The sequence below is a fragment of the Sinohyriopsis cumingii genome, chromosome 16 (genome assembly GCF_028554795.1).
Source record: "Sinohyriopsis cumingii isolate HCF-2022 chromosome 16, ASM2855479v2, whole genome shotgun sequence".
In the NCBI taxonomy this organism is placed as follows: Eukaryota; Metazoa; Mollusca; class Bivalvia; order Unionida; family Unionidae; genus Sinohyriopsis; species Sinohyriopsis cumingii.
In genome coordinates this window covers 21,198,334-21,219,302 of record NC_142976.1, presented here as the reverse complement: position 1 = coordinate 21,219,302, position 20,969 = coordinate 21,198,334, and the positions used below count along the sequence as shown (strand labels likewise).

Sequence of the window (20,969 nt, the reverse complement as noted above, 5' to 3'; positions counted from 1 at the left end):
ACATCTTGTAACCATGTCAAAATAGTCTAGTCTTTATACAACATATGTACATCTTGCAACCATGTTAAAATAATCTTGTTTAGTCTCTACACAATAGATGTACATCTTGCAACCATATTAAAATAATCTTGTTTTAGTCTTTACACAACATATGTACATCTTGCAACCATGTCAAAATAGTCTTGTTTAGTCTTTACACAATATATGTACATCTTGTAAATATGTTAAATTAGTCTTGTTTAGTCTTTACACAAAATATGTACATCTTATAACATGTTAAATTAGACATGTTTAGTCTTTACACAATATATGTACTTCTTGTTACTATGTTAAAAGTCTTGTTTAGTATTTACACAAGTCTGTCTGTAATATGTACATCTTGCAACCATATTAAAATAATCTTGTTTAGTCTTTACACAAAATATGTACATCTTGCAATCATGTCAAAATAGTCTTGTTTCGTCTTTGTACAAGCCCAACAGCTATATTTACAACTTGTAACTACATCTGTAAATGCGTGATGAATTCCATCTTGAAACCTTGAGCCCCTGGAACATTTTAATGGGGGAGGATAGGATGGGAGGGCAGCAAATAAATTCCATAAAAACACATTTGGTTTTCATCAGCAGTCAGCCTATCATTTCAAATTTTAATATCTAGGAAGGCAGATAACCTTTAGCTTTCTAACTAAATTGTTTTAATCTGTGCGGGCTAGATTTGCAAAACAGCAGTAGTTCTACAATGGCATTATGGTCAGGTAACATAGTGAAGAAGAAACTGTTGTAATGGCAAATACAGTTGAAATTCTCTCATTTTCTCCCTTTTTCGAACATCTGGGACAATACATACAATTAGGGATCTCAAAGTTTAAAACACAATGAATGATTTTAAATTTTACTGTGTAAATCTTGCTATCTTCTTTACAAGTAGACACTGTTAGTCATTTTCATATGAAAACAAAGGTCTGTTTACTTACAAACTTTGGCTTGTTATGTCGTCTCTTGGCAAAATCTCTGTGGCAATTGCTAGTCCTTCTCCCCACATCTTCCAGAAATCTGTAGTCTGTAAATGATATGATAAAAGTAGTGTTATATTAACTAATAATACATTAATAAAAAAAACCAGAAATGTGTTCATGTAACCTGTATGTCCCACAAAAGCGCCTAAATCTAACTTCATTGCAAATTCAAAGAAAGAGTTAATGACAATGGTAATGATATATGCCCAACCACTATCATAGTGGGGCATGCAAGTAACAAAAATATTTTAAAAAATTAAAACTAGAAAGAGAAGCCATCAAAAATATCCACAATGTTCTTATTATTAACCCATTAATCCCTAGCGATGGCTTAACAGGGCAGGAGGTAGTAGCCTACTGCCAAGCTCTGTAGCGTCATGGTCATGCATGATACACTTAAGTGGGTAGTATTACAGAAAGGTAGACAGATGTAGCTCTACAATGATACCAAATAATCTGAAATATCTAGTTGCTGTACAAAATACAGATTAAAAAAACATTTTTGGACCAGACTTTTTTTCTACTGAAAATTCGCCTGTGGTCAGAATCTGATTTTGTGTCTGGATTTTAAACTTTTTGGTCTCAGATCTAAGGCAAACCAGTATGAACTGCAAACAGACAGATGAGCCTTTGCAAAAAGTAGGATAAGATGGACATTTGGAATAAAGAGTGGTCTTGATACAAAACTAATGGCTAAGTTTAGCACACAAAAAAAGAACAAAAAAAAGAACTCCAACTTTTACCCTTCTGCTCATATGCGAGTCAAATAGCCAGTGAAAAACGATGTTTCTAACACAACTAGGCAGTATGTTTTTGAAAGATCACTGGGGATTTGGTGTTTCCAGATCTACTCAGAAATAGCTTTCAAAATGTGTTTCCTTTTCAATTTTCAGGCACAAAATGACAAAAACCTTAAGGGGTTAATGTGTTAACTTGCCTTCCTCCATTAGATGGAGGCAGCCATGGTCTTAAATCTTCAATGTTGTCTAATAATCCTTCCTGAAACATCATACAAAACAGATGTTCCATAATTTTATTCATTTTCGGAAATCCAAGCCTTTATATATATATATATATATATATATATATATATATATATATATATATATATATTGTTATGTGTTTATGCTCTCATAAACAGTAACAAGAAAAGAATGAAGACAACAAGCTTTGTAAAATTTAACAAATAATTTATTTTCCTAGAAAAACAAGGTAAAAATGGAAAAAAAGAACTTAAGGTTTTAAGAATCAAATCCAAAAATAATCCAAGAATTAAAAACTAGCAGTCCTAGTAATAAAATGTTCTAATAAATTTGAGTTAGATTCCTGACGAAAATCCTAAATGGAAGGCGATGATATATACTGTAGCCAGTATAGTACTGACATGTGAAAGGTTCTTTGTTGTACACAGGAAATAATATTCCAGTGTTTGAATTCTGAATAAATTTCAATAAATGTCTTTGTTCAAGAATTTTGTATGAGCACTTAAATATTCCCAGGGAAAAGAATTAATCTTTTAGAATCCAAATAATTTAAAGAAAAATTAAAATGGAACTCCGGCTGATCACAACAGAAAAAAACACCACTCTGACGTCAAAGTGTTTAAAAGCCAAACTTTTATTAGATGTTTATTAAAAAAAAACAGTCCAGTCAAATTAATTTCTGGAAAATGCTGAATTCTAGTAAATAAAATTACATTACTACAACATGTAATGGAATATAAAATTTAAACAAACAATTAAATTAAATCAAATAAGTAGTGTATGTGTGTATAATTTAGATTTTTAATGTAGCTTTAACAATTTTAGTCACATTGCTATGACATATGCAGTGTAGCAGTTTACAGTGATGTCTAGTACTGCGACATCGTGCCACAGACATGTATCATCATGCCCCACTGAGTCACATTATCCTGACATTAGGTCGATAAGTCCTAACAATAACCTCTTAATACTGAGCAACAAGGGAGGCAGCTGCTCATATCATATTTATAAATTTTTGGTATGACTGGGTCAGGGATCAACCCCACAACCTCCCTCATCTGAGGGTCGATCTAACCACTCAGACCACTGGAGCAATCAGCAAGAATTGAAGGTAAAGGGAGGTAACCTTTTGGTGAATTAAATGGTTGTTGTTTTTCTGGGTTTAACATCATTTTTCAGCACTTTATAAGCTATGTATGACAGCCAGTATAACTGGTGGAAGAAAAAAAACCTAAGAACCACTGACTCATGGGAATCTAATGGCAATACATCTTGATAACTATAGGCATGAAATGAATCCTGAATTGTCACTGACTATTGATGTCAATCAATATGAACAATTAACTGGCTCTAGTAGCAGACGTAGGTTCCATTTTAGTACAGTTGGGATTTGGTTTGGTCTGGAGATTTAAAACACAGTAACACGAGTAGGTTATCTAGTGCCAAGGCAATTGGAATGACATGCCTTGCCCAAGGATACACTACAATTGCTGACCTTAGCAGATTCAATGGTAGAATTAAAATATGTACTCTATCAGTACATTTTATGAAACAAAATGTTCTTTTACAATAGTTGACCTTAGCAGATTCAATGGTAGAATTAAAATATGTACTCTATCAGTACACTTTATGAAACAAAATGTTCGTTTACAGTATCTTTCCAGATTGAGATTCATTTCTTTCAAGGGCCACCTTCCTGAACTGAATGAAGAATATTTTTCTTTAAATTCTGATGCTGGTCCGTTTTGAATCATACCATGCTGGTCTGTTTTGAATCATACCCTCCTCCTGTCCTTGAAAATATTTACCTGGCACAGTTACAGTCGTGTAGACAAGGGTTTTTCTGTTTAGAACAGTTGTGGACAAAACGCCCTTCAAAAGTATATGCCTTGGGATAAAAATGGACTTCATTTTTCTTTTTTGAGTCCACTTGCTATCTAGTTGGAGCCCTAACAATGTAATATGACAATGGACTGTAAAGGTAACCCATGCCATAGGATTCAGCATTGAAAGTTACCTTGGTAGTCGGTGAAGGGTGAGAAGGATTATTTGTAATGTGACCAGGTAAGTCTTATAGGAGATACATAATATATTAACAATTTTCTTTACCCAGCTAATACATTATCTGGTCAAATTATATTAAGAGACTGAGCGTGTTACCTCTACCTTTGTCTCCCTGGAAAAGCATGCTTATTATACTAATGGATGAAATTCTCCAAATGTTAGTTTAGCACAAAAGAAACTCATGCAAGGATATCCATATATGATACTGCACTTGATTAAAGTCTGACCATTAAAAACTTTTCTTGGTGAATCCAGTAAATGTGACCAATACCACCTCGTAACAAGGTTGTACTGCCATAAATGAAGGATGGTTAGTATCTGTACTGTCTGCAGCTACCACTAACGTAATGAGGTTCCGTTTTACAAAGCCATGTCCCACAGATAAAATCTGGAGAAAGTGGTCTGGGCATGCCATCCATCTGACTCCACTAAGTCTCATACTTCACGTGCCAAGATTTTCACGAGGCGTAACTGTTTCTGAGAGAATCTATCACTCCCTTTAACCAAGAATGTAGTGCTTGCAGTGTGATGTCTTGCTTTCTAGACTTGAGAGGCAGCCACAGTGGATACACTCCATATGCATCTGAAAATAACCGAGTGTGTACAGGATTTTGAGGCTCCGCAATTCAACATAATGATCAAGGTGAATATCTATTTGTTGACAGCCTACAACCTGAGTTTTTCTGCAATGAAGGACAGCTGATCTGTCGGGATAGAACCGCACTTAGATCTAGTTACAGAGAGGGCATGTAGCTTGCTAACTTGGCATGCTCAGGCAAACACTATCAGATGGCAAGTCGTATGTCATACCTGATTGATGGATGTGGATAACTGGAGGAAGAACTTAAATGAATCAAGCCATGTCAACACCCAGGGGAGATTCCATTTTGGGAATAAGGTGAGTAAATGTGATTTGGATAAATCAAAACTGGACGAAATGTCCTGTTTGTATCCAATATCGTTTTCTCCATGATGTTGAATTGTATCTCTGATCATGGACCAGTATTCCTTACTGGTAATGGGAGCTAACTTATCTTCCAAAAACATGAAGATGCCAGCTGAGGAATGGAGCCAGAGAGTGGCGTGACATCAGTGATGTATCACCAGTCCTTATAAAACTCCATTTCTAATAGCAGGGGTCAAGCTAAACTTGAATTTTAGAGAGAAGTGACCTCCTTTACACAGAACATGAAGACATGAGGGAATCAAAGCAAGTTACACACACACACACACACACACACATATATATATATATATATATATATATATATATATATATATATATATATATATATATATATATATAATAATGAGGACTTTGTATAGCGCCTAATCTTTAGAAGCTCTAAGCGCTTTATAACATTAGACAACACCTATAAGATAAGAAACATAATCATATTATTACAAAAACAAACAGGGGCCCCAAGTGGCCGAGTGGTCTAAAACGCTCTCCGTTACGGATCACTGCCATCTCACCTCTGTCTGCATGGGTTCAAGTCTCGGATTTGGCCAATGTGGGTATGTGAGAAAGCTTGCCAGTAGCTTCTCGAGGGTCGGTGGTTCTTTCTGGGGATTTCCCGGGTTCTTCCTCCACCATTAATACTGGCCGCCATGAATAGCCTATCGTGTGCTGAAAAATGGCGTTAAACAACAACAACAACAACAACAAAAACAAACAACACAAAATTAGAAAAACATTAAAAAATAAAAAACATGCTAAGAATATTTCAGGTAGGAAACATTATCAGGTCTTTAAGTTTTTGTTCTTGCAGTCGAAATAAGTGAGTTTTGAGAGCCCTCTTGAATGTGATCACTGTGTCTTTGTGTCTAAGTTCAGTGGGCAATTCATTCCATGTTGCTGGGCCCTGGTATGCAAAAGAACGCTGTCCATATGACTTTGTTTTCATATATATATTTGTGTGTGCATGTATGTTTTCATTCTCTTATTTGAATTATGCCCTCTGTTTCTCAGTATGCTAATCTGCATTTAACACTGGTTTTAAGCAATATTTCCTTTTCAAGAAGAAATTTCCTGAGTTGTATGTATATTATGGACACATTTTGAACACATAAAAAAATTATCATATTCATGTAAAGTGATCCAGACAGCCAAAGTGTAACTGATAGGAGTAACTAGATTACAAAATTGAAATTGTTGCTTGCTTAAATTGCTTAATCAACTAAACTTAAACCAGAAGTATTTTTTCTTACTTCAAGAAAGTTCACTATTAAATGGCAGTTGATAAACATTTTGCAAACTTGTTTGAAACAACCTCTGTAACATGTACATGAAAGCAAATGCACCCATGCCTTATGACATGTTGTTCTTCTTTATTGCCCATAAAATACTAACATAACTAATTTTTATTAACATGCTAAATCATTAAGGTCAGTCTATGAAGGAACTAAAACCTTCTTTCCAACTTAACTAAATCATCCAACATGCCTGTGCTTCTATTTTTAGAAAGAGGGGTTTTCTTAATGTAACAACTCACATTCTTATTTCCTTTAATATAACAGTCCATTGTTAGAATTGCAAGTTTACAGTTTTATTATTTGTCTACATATATGAAATAGCATCAGGCATTGGTTAAATTATTTTCTTCCTTACTTTTTACCATATTTTCACAAAAATGAATGAAAACAGCTTTGACTTCTTGAATTCTACAACACAGCATTGTCCCATATGTTTGGGACCTACATAATTGAATTTTTATTCCAAATCTTCAATAACATAACATTCAGACTTAGCTTTCTATGAAATGAATATTTTCCTAAATATATACAGAGTGGTACTTAACAGACACAGCAATGTACCCCATAATTTCCCCCATACAGGTTAACTTAACGCTTTCACCAGGATCTAGTTGATTTCTTCTACTGCTACCTTAAAACTGAATTTCATCTAACTGGGGACTGTTATGCCTTGAGTGCATTTTAAGGGCATTCCATATGACAATGATGCCATATCTTTGGTATGCATCATTTCCCACACTGGATATGCCACTGAATGTGGTGGTATAAATAAATGCAGGTTCAACACATGCAGTTTCGCTCCACTGGACAGTGCTATGAATAGAGCTGGGTTAACAGTTGCAGTTTTGCTCCACTGGACAGCGCTATGAATAGAGCTGGGTCAACACATGCAATTTCGCTCCACTGGACAGCGCTATGAATATAGCTGGTTCACTATCCAGTAGCAAAGTAATGTCCAGTCAGGATCTGACAGCAAAAGATACCAGAGATGCTGAAATAAGTGGACAGACGGATGGCTACCCAGTCAATGATAAGCGACTCATGACCTGTCTATGATATGCTATTTGTGACAACTATAATTGTTTATTGCACATTAATGGACCGGTTGGTCAACAGTCAAAATGGCAAACAGTGGATGATCAATGCCATGATAGCAGGGCGATATGGTTTGATATCCATCCATCTGTCCGTAGGCATATTTAATCCAGTAGCAGCTGTAAGCAGCAAACACAATTATTATAATGCAGCTTAAATTAATATTATGTTACATGCATAAACATACAATAAGTTTCATATCTGGGGCTTGTTATTTTACAAAAAATGAAGCTACGTTCATGTCATGTACACAACATCTACTTTCTAATTTTTTTAAAACTTCCCCACAAAAAAAGAATAAAATTAAAAATTAATTTCAAGTAATACCCAACCAAAATCATTTTAAATTTAAATCTATGATTAAAAAACATCTGATAATAAATTGCAACAAAAATAAGAGAGATGAAGGATAGGTAAGAAAATCATAAGTACATGTGGTAAAAATTCCCAATAAAATTGGTTCAATATGAAGTTCCTAATTCTATGGATGAAGTCACAAAATTGTTATTGTTGGAATCATTCCTGAAGACGTTTGCGATGTTTGAGTGTAAATTTCACAGCAAAGGCAAGTTGATGAAGGCAAATGTAACAACTAATGGTTAATTTAAAAATCCTCAAAATGTGAACCACCAAGTAATAAGCAAAGATTTATCGCAATGCAGCTTAATTAACCTTATATATCAAAAGGCGGAACTGGGATGAAAAGCTTTATTGTTTTTCTCTTATACTCATCATGATTGAAGCCATAATTATACACTGAGATGCTAGACTGGTTTTTATTACATCTATATCAAAGGTTCTGATATGTCACAGGCTATGAAGTAATAAGTCTATTTCACTAACCCAATTACCTTAGCTCCGAGAATGACTTTCAGGGTAAGAAGTAAAATTAAATTTTAAAATCTGAGTCGTTTTTATGTCTTTTCATGGTTTTAAATTTTATTTGAGGTTGAAAACAAAATAGTTACAAGATTATCTCCATGGTAATCATAACATTATTAAAAATCTGACAAAGAATGCTTTGTTTCTAAATAAAAACTAGAATAAAGATAAAGTGAAAATTAATAAACAATTAAAAAAACAAATATCTGAAAGTGTTAAGAAATCCCATCCAAAATATCCTCCACACTGCCCAGCAAATAATCTATTAAAGAAATTTAAACCTTTAGCTATTCTCATATTTAGGCCTGCTGTTTATACACAGTTCGTACACAATACTATATACAATATCCTGTCCTAGGACATATACATTTTCTTTATATGGAATTTTAAGCTCCTAAAACTTCTCATCCACCTGCTTTTTAAGAACCTTATTTTCCTCCACTTTATCCCTTGCACAATTTCTATTGGCATCATGCATAATAAATATGTCCCTGTCCCTTTCTAACCATTGTGCATATTCCAGTTTTGAAAGCCAACATAGTTCAGAACAAGTTTTTTACTATTGGTACTAGCTATACTCAATGTATTTTAAATTATGCATTTTTAAAGAGTAATATTACCTTTTCTGGATAGACTGGGGTCTCATTATTACATATTTATGGTTGTTCCCCCTATAAACCCTAAAATATTACGCTAGGAGCTGATCAAAAGTTGAAATCTAAAATAGCACATAGTTAACATTTGAGATATTTGGAGATCAGCAGTTTTTTCATTAACAATGAGAATTTGCAAACATGTCAAAGCATAAAATATTTGTTGTAGTAACTTTAAATAAAAGTCATCCCATTCTATATTTCTTCAAGTGAACTAAAAGGACAGAAAAAATGTATCACCCTTGTTTGTCCTATTTATGGTAATTTGGTGGTAAACTGTCCCCAACTGTAAATTTGAATTCAACCTGTTTTGATTTACTCTGAAATAAAAACATATTCCAGCCGAATCTAAGAAAGTAAAGGTGTGTTATTGTTCATTCATTTGAGTGCATGCATTCTAGCACCTTAAAACTGAGCAGTAAATTAAAAGTTGAGATAACATTAAACAACACTACTCATGAATATGAATGAGTTAACCCATGCTAATAAGTCTGTTTAAGAAGGGCTGTTACCTCCCTTGCCTGAGTTATCATTATTTGTTAAATCTACTTCCGGTGAGCAAAAAATCAGATGAAATGACGTCTAACAAAGGAATCGCTGACCTGTGCTCTTACGACAAAACTATCAGTTCATGAATTGAAGGTTTATTTAAGAGACAGAGGTGCACACGTGTCAGGGAATAAACTGAATTGATCAAGCGTGCTCAAGGACTTGTCAATTTAGGCACATGTATGCTACATGAAATACAAATAGATGAGAATGAGAATGACAACAAACGTCATGCAGAAATATTGTGTACACCCTTTGGAGAAAAGATTCCAGAGCCATGGACTTTAAACGGCTTATGGGATAGTGATTTGACTCATTTGCCATTGTTCAGAACAGAAGATTTGTACAATTATCTTATATTGAACAAAATGCAAATGGAACCAACCCCGAAAAAGGAAACTCAGTCCTAAGAAATCTCAAAATATTGTGTTTAAGAAACTAAAATTTGGATAAGGTGGAACCAATAAATCTGAGCATATTTAATGAGAGGCTTAAGAAAGTTGCTCCACATGCTGCAATTATTTTAAGCTGTGGTGATAACGGCTTAGACAAAAAGCAGGACATGCCAGTTTTGCATAATATAAATTTTTTGTACTCAGAATTGAAGGAATGTGGTGAACAATTTCAAACTTACTTTAAAATGTTAAAATGTAGTGAAGTAGAAACTGTAACTACTGAAGGAAAAGCAAACAGAAGTAACTGGCAGGAAGCTAGGTCAGGCAGGTTGACAAGTTCAAACTTTGGGGTCATCTGCAAACAACGGGATGACACAAAGCCTAAAAGTGCATTGAGGACAGTTATGGGTTACAACCATTTTGAAACAGCCGCAACATGTTGGAAGAAAAGTCATGAAGCAGCAGCCAGACAAGATTATACCAAGGACATACAAAAAACACACAAAAACTTGAGCTGTATGGAAGTGGTTAAATTGTTTCACCACACTATCCATACCTTGGAACAAGTCCAGATGGAGTTATAGACTGTTGTGACAAATGTTCAGATAAAAATGGCTTACTGGAAATAAAATGCCCCTATAAATCACGGGAAATATCACCCATAGAAGCCTGTAATACTAAAATGTTTTAAATATAATGTTCTAGTATGGATATGTTTTTCTCTGAATGTATATCAATATTTTCCATGCTTATTTTTATGTACATGTTTGCAGGGGTTTTTTTGCCAAAAAAAAGTTTATGTATGTTTTTAATGTTATTTGTTTCAGGCAGTTGATGTAACGCAATTGTTCTATTGTTAACACACTTCCCTCTGTAACTGCTGCTTATACAAAAATAATATCTGTAAGAACTACGAACTGTAGCGATTTTTCTCAGATACATTAGGTTTTGCGTCTGCCATTTTTGCTCCCAAAAATTTTGTGAACAGGCCAATTTTTTCTTTATTTATGAAAAGCATGCAAGGGGAAGGTAATAAAATCAGGGAAGATAACAACCCTTATTGAACAGGGCCTTAGGTTAGTGCTAACATTGCCAAAGGTGCTGCCCAGAAGTCGATACCCCTTTAGCTGTTGTTCAGATCTATCAAAATTACATATCTGGTGACTGAAAAGTTATGAAATTGTTATAGTGTGTGGTATTTTGGTCCAAACATTGACATACCTTTGCAGTGCAATATATTATCTATCCATTCAGAATTATATCACTAACTATATGTACTACTGGCATTACATGCCTATCTTAATTCAATACACAATTTCAGGCAAGGCACATCAGTTTTCAAAAACATCTTAAAAAAAGGTACAACTTTCTAAATACATTGACAACAATATGCTGATATTGGTCTATTAAATGCATAACATAATAAATGATGGGATGTCTTTAATGTGCATAATTCATGTGATTTCTCTATCAAAATGCTAGCCTCTTGAAATTCTGTGTGCAAGAAAAAAGGTTTTTTGTGGGGTCAGGGAAGATTATTCAAATTTGAAATTTTTACATTTTGTTTCTGTTAATTAGAATTCCTTCAGTTGTTGTGGGCATCTTTAAACGATTTTAAGATCAAAGTTTGAAATCTTAGGCTTTTGAGGTCCATTGCTGATCATAGGAATACAAATATGTTTAGGTCAAGCATCTGAGTGATCCAGACAACCAATGTATATCAACTGCCCAAAGATTTCTGCAACCTCCCCAAACGTGGCTAAGACCTTAAAAACTTTAACTCCTTATCTTATCAGTTTTTACTCAATTATGATTTTTTTTTAATTAAGTGGCTGCTGAAAATTTCCCTTTTTAGACTGATAAATATTTGTGAAATTCAAAGGCTATTCCCAGTCAGAAACAAACCCTATTATTTCCCCCAAATTTTTCATTATCTGTGGGTATTGTGGGAATTTGTCAATCAAGCATGAACAAAATATTCATAATTTGTCCCAATAATATAGCTGATGTGCCATCATAAAAAATGGAGTGTACCTTTGTTGGCAACTCATAACTAAAGCTTCAAATTCAATTGTTTTGCATAATTTAAACACATTCAAAATTTTGTTGATGCAATTTTGATTAATTTCATAACAAATACACAGAATATTAAAAACTCTAATTTTGACCATGATCATGCTTTAAAATATGCATTCTGCTACTCGTATTACTTTCAGCACATTATTTTAAACCAAAAGTCTTAATTCTGTGATAAGCACATTATTTTATACCAAAAGCCTTGATCCAGTGATAAGTACATTATTTTATACCAAAAGTCTTGATCCAGTGATAAGCACATTTTTTTATACCAAAAGTCTTGATCCAGTGATAAGCACAAATTTTATACCGAAAGTCTTGATCCAGTGATATGCACATTATTTTATACCAAAAGTCTTGATCCAGTGATAAGCACATTATTTTATACCAAAATTCTTGATCCAGTGATAAGCACATTTTTTATACCAAAAGTCTTGATCCAGTGATAGGCACATTATTTTATATCAAAAGCCTTGATCTAGTGATAGGCTCATTATTTTATCTCAAAAGTCTTGATCCAGTGATAAGCATTTTATTTTATATCAAAAGCCTTAACCCAGTGATAAGCACATTATTTTATATCAAAAGCCTTAATCCAGTGATAAGCTCACCCCCTTTTCTTCAAAATATTTATCAAGCAGGCCCCTGGACTTATCATAAAACAAGTAAAGTTTTATCTTTATTAGAAACACAGAAATAATGGGTAAGGGCTAGGCATGACTATCTTAAATCATTTTTCTTATGCACTTATATATTACCACTCTGCAAATGTAAATCGCTGAATTCTTTCAAGGCAACATATTTGCTTTTATCTCTCTGCCCACTACAGCTAGATTCTGCCTTGTGACGCTTAACACATGGAAGAGAACATGTCTGTGCCAGGCATCTAGGGCATTTGTATTTCGCAGCATTCTCTCTGCATATTTCACACCTGTTAAAAAATGTAATAAAAGTAATAATAAGTATTATTATGATGATTATAATACGAATAACAATAATAATGAATAATAATAATAATAAATGATAACCACATATTTAGTAGGGGTAAAATGAGTCATTGATATATCGATGCATCAATACTTTTGCTGAAACAATACACATATCGATTCAAGAGACGGAGAATCGATACAAAACAATGCTTACCATACGCATGTTATTTTAGTCTTCAGCAGTCATGAATAATTACTTTTAGATGCCTTGCTATTCTGTAAAATTATTATCCATCTGAAATGGCATTTGTAGTCACAAGCACTCATATTTATTAGTAAAAACAAAAAAGATTATTTGAAAATACTCAAGTTAACACAAAGCGACATGGTTCGTAATCTGGCCCCCCATTCCATGCTAATCATCTTAATGCAGAAATATATGTTCAGCATATGCTTTAAACATGTTCCACATGTATAATGAAGTACTTTACTCATCATATAATAACCAGTTTCACGCGAAGTTTCTACTTTGAATTGCATCTTGACTCCTTTGGTCAATTTGAAAACTACACTACCAGTGTGTTGCATGGTGAAATATGTTACACCAAATTATCATTTGTTGTTATTACTTGCTCCTCTCAAAGGTTAAACAATAACCAACAATCAAAAATCAATGTAGCCTATTCTCTGTGTGACAAACATAAAGTAACTGAGAAACTTCATGGGAAAGTCATTAGATATGTAAAATACTTAAGCAGAGATGCTGTCTGGGTGTACCATTGCTCGAATTTTGAAAACTTTGTACGAATTCGAGCGCTTTGAGAACAGGGAAATGCAAAAGCTCCTGCATATTCGTTGAAAGTCCGACATATGAAAATGTGCTTGGCAAAGTATACAATTTCCATTTGATCAATCTTGTCAAAATATCTGTTTTTCAAGTAGCAACTGTTCCACATTTGCGTTCTTCAAGCCCGATATGATTGGTTGTGAAACTAAATTTGATTAGAACAACATGCCCTGGAATAAAAATTATGGCGTTGTTTGAAACATTCATAAAGAAACTTTTTCAAATGCGAGTTTAAAATACGTGGCTACCAAGAAAACAAAATGTCTCATTCCTGGTGTGGTTCATTATGATTTTGTTCACAAAATACTTGCTGATGATAGCGATGATGACAATAATTATTAGTTATGATGCATATCAGATTACTGGAGCTGGGAAAGCATTAATGGAGACAACAGTGAGTGATTTTGAGCCCGAAATGGTGTTATATACGAGTCAGATATACGTGCTGAATGGATAGAAAATGGAAGCCATAATTATTTCAGTGATATTTCAAAATTAAATGTAGAAAAGGCAGAATGAGCCTAATTAAAATACAGACCAGAGCCTAATTAAAATACAGACAATTTAAAAGTATAATGCAATTTTCATTGTTTTTAATTATTCAAATTCGCCATACGGCTCATATGCTACAAAACCATATACATGTATCCATATCAGGGTTATGATAAATATAATAAAATTAGGGTTACAAATGCAGTTAAGAAGTAAAGATATTTATTTTAATATCTCTGTCTGTACAAGCATTGATGGACTAAATACCTTTGTACAGCATTATGAAGCAGATCAGAAATTTGGCATAGAAATCAGAAAACTAATGATTTAACAAATAAAGTTTATTTTTGTGAAAAATCCTATTTTGGAGCAGTGGAGCAGGAAAAAAGGTAGATGGATACTGAAGTTCAGAAATACATGTATTGACCTATGACCATTTCTTCATCCCCTAACTTTTTCTTTCATAAAGAGGAGGTCAGACTTAAGATAAAATCCTGCCATCATCTCTACTTAAATTGTACATGGGAAACAAATTTGGAATTTCTCGTTTTTACACAAAGATACTTAACCAGTGAATGAAGGTGCTGATGGAATAAATGAAATTAGCATAGAATTAGCTGTGGTGCAGATTTCAAACTGCTCAAGTTCATCACCTTGTGTAAGTTAAAGGAAAACAGAAAGCAAGGCAGCTGTTAGCACCATTTTTGTAAGTCCTTGGTATGACCCAGCCGGGGATAGAACCAACGACCACACGCTTCCGAAGCAGATGCTCTAATCACTTGACCACCGGAGTGGTTCAAACTTCTATTCAAATCTGTGAACTTTGTGTACAGAGCAATGCATGTGACCTAGGAACAGATTCCAACTAATGGCCCCATGGCTTATATGTGATTCTAAATTACTGTTTTGAATATTTATGTGTAGTATAGAAACCAACCCGAACCAGTCAAGTACAGGAACTGTTCAAACAATCACTGCAACCTGTGCGATGTATAACTGCATAATGGGATGAAGGTTAGTTTATATACATGACATGTTATTAATTGATTAGTTTATTGTTGTAATCTGGAGAGTAAGCCATATGTGGGATTTGTTTACGGCCTATAAGTAAAAAAAGGATCAAATGTGGTTGTGTTGGCTTTAAAGCAGTGTTTCCCTTTACCCACATTTGTGCTTCAGAGAGCCCCACATTTTTAGTTTGACCCCCAGTTTTGATACCATTGTGACAAAGAGTGCACCAAAGTCATGTGAACTTGATCCAATTCCAACATCACTGCTGCTTGAGTGCTTAGATCCAGTATTGCCTTCACTAACTGATGTTATTAATACCTCTCTCTCATCCGGGGAATTCCCATCATTTTTCAAAACTGCCATTGTAAAGCCTCTGCTGAAGAAACCAACACTCGACCATAACGATTTAAAGAACTACCTCCCAGTTTCTAATCTCCCATTCATTTCAAAAATCTTAGAAAAGGTTGTTCTATCCCAGCTTTGCATCTCATCTAAATTCAAACAGTTTTTCAGCAATGTACAATCTGCATATTGCCCTTGCCACAGTACTGAAACTACTCTTCTGAAAGTAGTTAATGACATTCTCTCTGTGTTGGATAGCAGAAAGGTTACAGTTCTCACCCTCCTTGATTTGTCTGCAGCATTTGACACAAAAGACCATGATATATTACTTCACCGTCTCCAGCATGTATTTGGCATTCATGATACAGCTTTACTGTGGTTCAAGTCCTACTTGGTCAACAGGACACAAATTGTATCTGCAAATGGAATACACTCCAGCCCAGTTGATCTATGTTATGGTGTTCCACAGGGGTCTGTTCTTGGACCTGTTCTCTTCATTCTGTACACTCAGCCGCTCTCAAGTGTCATAGATCATCATCCAGTGTCTCACCAATTGTACTCTGATGACACCCAAATATACAAATCTAGCCACCCAACTGAAGTTGATGATATCATCCAAGGTGTAGAGAGGTGCATTTTTTCTGATGTGAAATCATGGATGACATGTAACAAGCTACAGATGAATGATGATAAAACTGAGGCCATTCTGATTACAACACAAAGACTTTCTCATTCACATCCTTTACCTCAAACAATAAATATCAGCAATGCCAACATTAAATTCACACAATCACTACGAAAGCTAGGTGTTACTCTGGACAGTACTCTCACACTGCACCAACATGTAATGAACATATGCAAGGCTGCATATCTTGAGCTGAGACGCATCAGCTCAATTCGCAAATATCTTTCAGTTGATGCCACTAAAACTTGTGTGTTCATTAGTACTTTCAAGACTTGACTATTGTAACTCAATTCTGTCTGGTTCGTCTCAATATCTACTCCAGAAACTTCAAAAAACAGCTGCTCGGATCACACTTAGAGTACCACGATCAGAGCATACCTCCCTGCTGCTCTGTACCCTACAATGGCTATCCATTCGATCCAGAATCAAACACAAATTTTGTTCTCCGTGTTACGTTTCAATTTCGGACTCAAGTCCAACATACCTATCCGACCCCACCCATTTGTAAACACCTGCAAGATACTTACGCTCCTCTTCTGACAATCGTATACTCATTATTCCCACTATGAAAACAAAGTCATACGGACAGCATTCTTTTGCATACCAGGTCCCCGCAACGTGGAATGAATTGCCCACTGAACTTAGACACAAAAGACACAGTGATCACATTCAAGAGGGCTCTCAAAAATCACTTATTTAGACTGCAAGAACAAACTTAAAGACCTAATAATGTTTCCTACCTGAAATATTCTCAGCATGTTTTTTTATTTTTTAATGTTTTTTCTAATTTCATGGTGTTTGTTTTTGTAATAATATTATTATATGATTTTTATCTTATAGGTTTTGTCTGATGTTGTAAAGCGCTTAAAGCTTTTAAAGATTAGGCACTATACAAAGTCCTCATTATTATTATTATTATACCAAAGTTTGGTTTTTACTCAGTCTGACCCCCAGTTTTGACACCAAGGAGGTTTTTGACTCTCACTCTTGCACCACTAGGGAATACACTGCTTTAAAGTCTTTGATTATCAATCAGCCAGCAGAGTTGAAATAAAAGGGAAAGACCAACTAAGAACGATTTTGGTAAATCTCATTATTATTCTGATTTTTTTAATGGACGGTATTGTTTAATTGCCTTTGTGTTGTTCAAGGCATTTCAAGTTTAAGTTAAATGAATAATAATTCAGCTTTCCCTTGCTCATGTTTTACTACTGTAAAGAAACATTGGTTAAACGTTAATATTACGCAGTACTTATGAAGAACATCAACTGTATAAATCAAAACATGCTTTCAGATGCTTATGAACATAAACACTGTGGATCTACTTAGTAAGAAGGACATTGTTAGTGCAATTATACAATGGCAGACCTGTGGACCTGGAGGAACACATTTCTTAATGTAAAAAATATATACAAATATACAATTCAATTTAAAATGATTTTATTTTAATCTTTTTATAGCTTAAGTGTAACAATTGCAACATACATTGTGTGATGATTGATATTATAAATGGGTACAATTTTGCAAATATAGACATTGGAGTCAAGGCTTGTGGGTTTTTTTTAAAAGTCACTATATCTGAGCTTGTGTCTAAATATTTGTTTCTTTGAACACAGTGCAGGTAATATTGCTTTGATAGCACGTTCATAAAAGATGTGTAAGTAACAAAGTCAGCCATTTACAAAAATGAAAATAATATTAGCAAAGAATTTTTTGTGGTTTTTGTTAATAAAAAAGAAAACAACTCCAAAATCATCTGTAGAACTGTAAAGGTGAAGGTGACTTTTGATAAACACAATATCAAGGTGTTTGAGAACAGAGATCCTAAAGAGTTGAAAGTCACCGATCCCATGGAGCTCATTAACTGATAATTGTAAATTATGGAAAATATTACGGACTCACTATGCATAAAATTTGAATATTGATGAGTGGACATGTTTTCACCTCTTATTGTACCTCCTCAAAGAATAACTGAATATATAACTGTATACACTCACAAAATCATTTATATTTAAATCTGTTAATTTTAAGTTTTCTGCTCTGCGTGATAATGTGATATGTTAGTACTGAAGTTGTGTTTATTTCATACTCATCTCCGTACAGCAATTACATCATCTATTAGAATGAGAATTTCATTTAAGACTGAAGTACACACAACATTTACTGTTGGACATCGTTTATTGTAAATGTAATTGGGGTTACTTTTCACAAAACTTAATTAGGGCTTTCTTTCTTTCAATAAGCAGTTGACATGAATGCAACTACACCTCAGTAAAGTTCATAGACTGGAGGCAAATGAATGGACAGAGTCAAGCCTTCAGATAATCCCCATGTATTCAGGTATTTCTGATAACAATGAATATTCAGTGATATAGTTTAAATACTGCAAAAAATAGAAGAAAAGACAATACGGTCTGAAAGTAGAATGACACAGAAACTAACAAGAATTTCCTCACAGTGAGGCTAAAGAAACTAAAAGGCAAAGATTAAATTCCAATGAAAGTAATGAGGTTTATTTAAAGTAAATAATTAGTTAAATAAACAGAACGTTGAGTCTGGTTTTGATGGATGAATGTGAAACTTATAAGGGAAACTTTTTAACAATAAAATAACTTGATAAATGCTGGAATAAATGGGACAGCACTGAATTACTTACCATATTTGACACAAAAAGGTGATTATATTGTCTCGTTTTCTGTAACTTTCAGAAAAACAAGTCTGATATGCTACACAATGGCAACAGTACAAAACAGCATTGAAAACAGTAAACAACACAACAGTGATCCCACCCAACCAGTGCTGGTCAGGTCGAAAAATATATATAAATGAAATAAATACACACTCCATGACCATACGAATGATACTGTCATTCAGGCGCTTTGAGTTAAGTGTATGCTGATCACAGAAAATGTTCTGACACAAGTAAACACTTGCTATAGCAAAAGATAGGGAGTGGGTTTTGAATTTCAGTGTGAATACGTCCTAAACAAACCGGATCTTTTATTACACAAATGCTTCAAGAAGTTACACATTAAACTTCCATCCAGTATAATACAAAATTAACAGTATTTCTAAAATACAGGATTAGATAAATAACAAGTATGCAAAATTAAATAGCAGGTTCAATATTTTCTTTCACTTGTGTTTCGTTTCTTTTCTTTTTTTACCACGTGAAAACAGTACCCAAATATATATATATATATATATATATATATATATATATATATATATATATATATATATATATATATGAAATCTGCAATAAAGCGTATGCCGACCCGAAATTAGGTTACTCTTCAAAAAAATATTACAATTATGCACAATTCTTAAATTGGGCTTCACGACACAATTAAACCTTTATACATTTCATTTAGAATCATTAATTCATTTTCTGCGTGATTAGTTACCTCTGCATTTCTAACAGTTTTAGTAACTCTGTACAAAGCAACCAGCATGTGCGTAGTACTGTCCACCAACCGATCCAAATCAACTAGACGCTTATAGCCCCTGTATCAGTTGTATTATGCATTCTACTGATTCGGATTCTATTTCTTTTAAATATAAGACGAATTGAGAATTGGGACCGGATACGAGTCACTCAGTCACAGAAACCTCATAGAGAGAACGTTTATGTGAGAAATATTTTAATTTATAGTTTAGATATTAATTCTTCTCCAAGGTATATCGGATACATTTTACAATCTATGAGTGAACTAGAAACTCAAAAGTGATTGTTTTGCAAAACGGGATAAATTAGTGGTTGTGTACAGTAAAATCAATATATACCTATCTTGTACATTATATATGGAGTTTAAAAAGCGAATTAAATGTTTATCTATTTTCCTCTTCCTTTTCTCCCGAAAGAAAATCCTTTTTCTATACATAGTCTTTTGAAATATTCAAGCGGTTGGCGCCATAGTTTCTTATATCTCATTTTTTATATTTAGGTCCATAAGTAATTCACAATTACACAGATATTATTTATATTACACAAAGGACGGTATTTTTGTTTTCTTCTCATAGCACGCATTTCCCAAATATGCAACTTGAAAGTTATACAACTTGTTTATAGACAAATATTGAATAAATATACCACATGCTGTAATATATTATAACAGTAAATTTTAGGCTAATTCATATCATACTTATAGTTTGATATGAACGTTAAAATATGACTGATTGTTATATTCTCTGCCCCGAATGTGGAGCTGGCATATGGAATTTACTCTGTCCATCAGTTTCGAACCTTGGTTAAGTTTTGCCTTTGTGTAAATTTGTCGGGTAATAGCGCCAGACATAAGAGTTGCCGCATTCGTGTCTTGCCAACACTTTTATGTTTATTACCTGCCCTCCTCATCCACGGTACAAATATATATTGAATGTGATTTCCGTCTGTCTTTCGATAAGTTGGTTTCCACAACATAACATTAACTTGTTGTCGTCATTTTTTTAAATGGGCAAAGGCAGGGTCTATCTCTTTGACACCGATTGGTCAAAAGTCAATGTCACTGGAAATATGAGTTCCCTTTTTGCAGGAAAAGTCAAGTTTTCATCAAAATTCATTGGACAAATACATGTCGGCAGGAGCATCCCCTAATGATTATGAAAAGAGACGTGAAAGGGCGATTGAGTAAATATTATATATTTTTTTTTTGTTAATCTTTTCAATGTATTTGTTTATTCTTGGTTTGT

At 33.9% G+C, this 20,969-nt stretch overlaps 1 protein-coding gene and 1 pseudogene across 1 annotated transcript in view; one reads left to right on the top strand and one right to left on the bottom strand.

Moving 5' to 3' along the window:
• The window catches only part of LOC149780048 (box C/D snoRNA protein 1-like), a 50,517-nt gene extending 30,742 nt beyond the window's left edge, over positions 1-19,775 (bottom strand). Inside the window, exons 1-3 of the mRNA XM_089936805.1 lie at positions 19,685-19,775; positions 12,730-12,902; positions 977-1,062 (exon numbers count right to left, since the gene is read on the bottom strand). Coding sequence (XP_089792931.1) covers positions 977-1,062; positions 12,730-12,902; positions 19,685-19,692 — 267 coding nt within the window. The 5' untranslated portion in view covers positions 19,693-19,775. The remainder of the gene's footprint in view (positions 1-976; positions 1,063-12,729; positions 12,903-19,684) is intronic.
• On the top strand, positions 9,870-10,586 carry LOC149780049 (uncharacterized; annotated as a pseudogene).
• Positions 19,776-20,969: the final 1,194 nt, after the last annotated feature.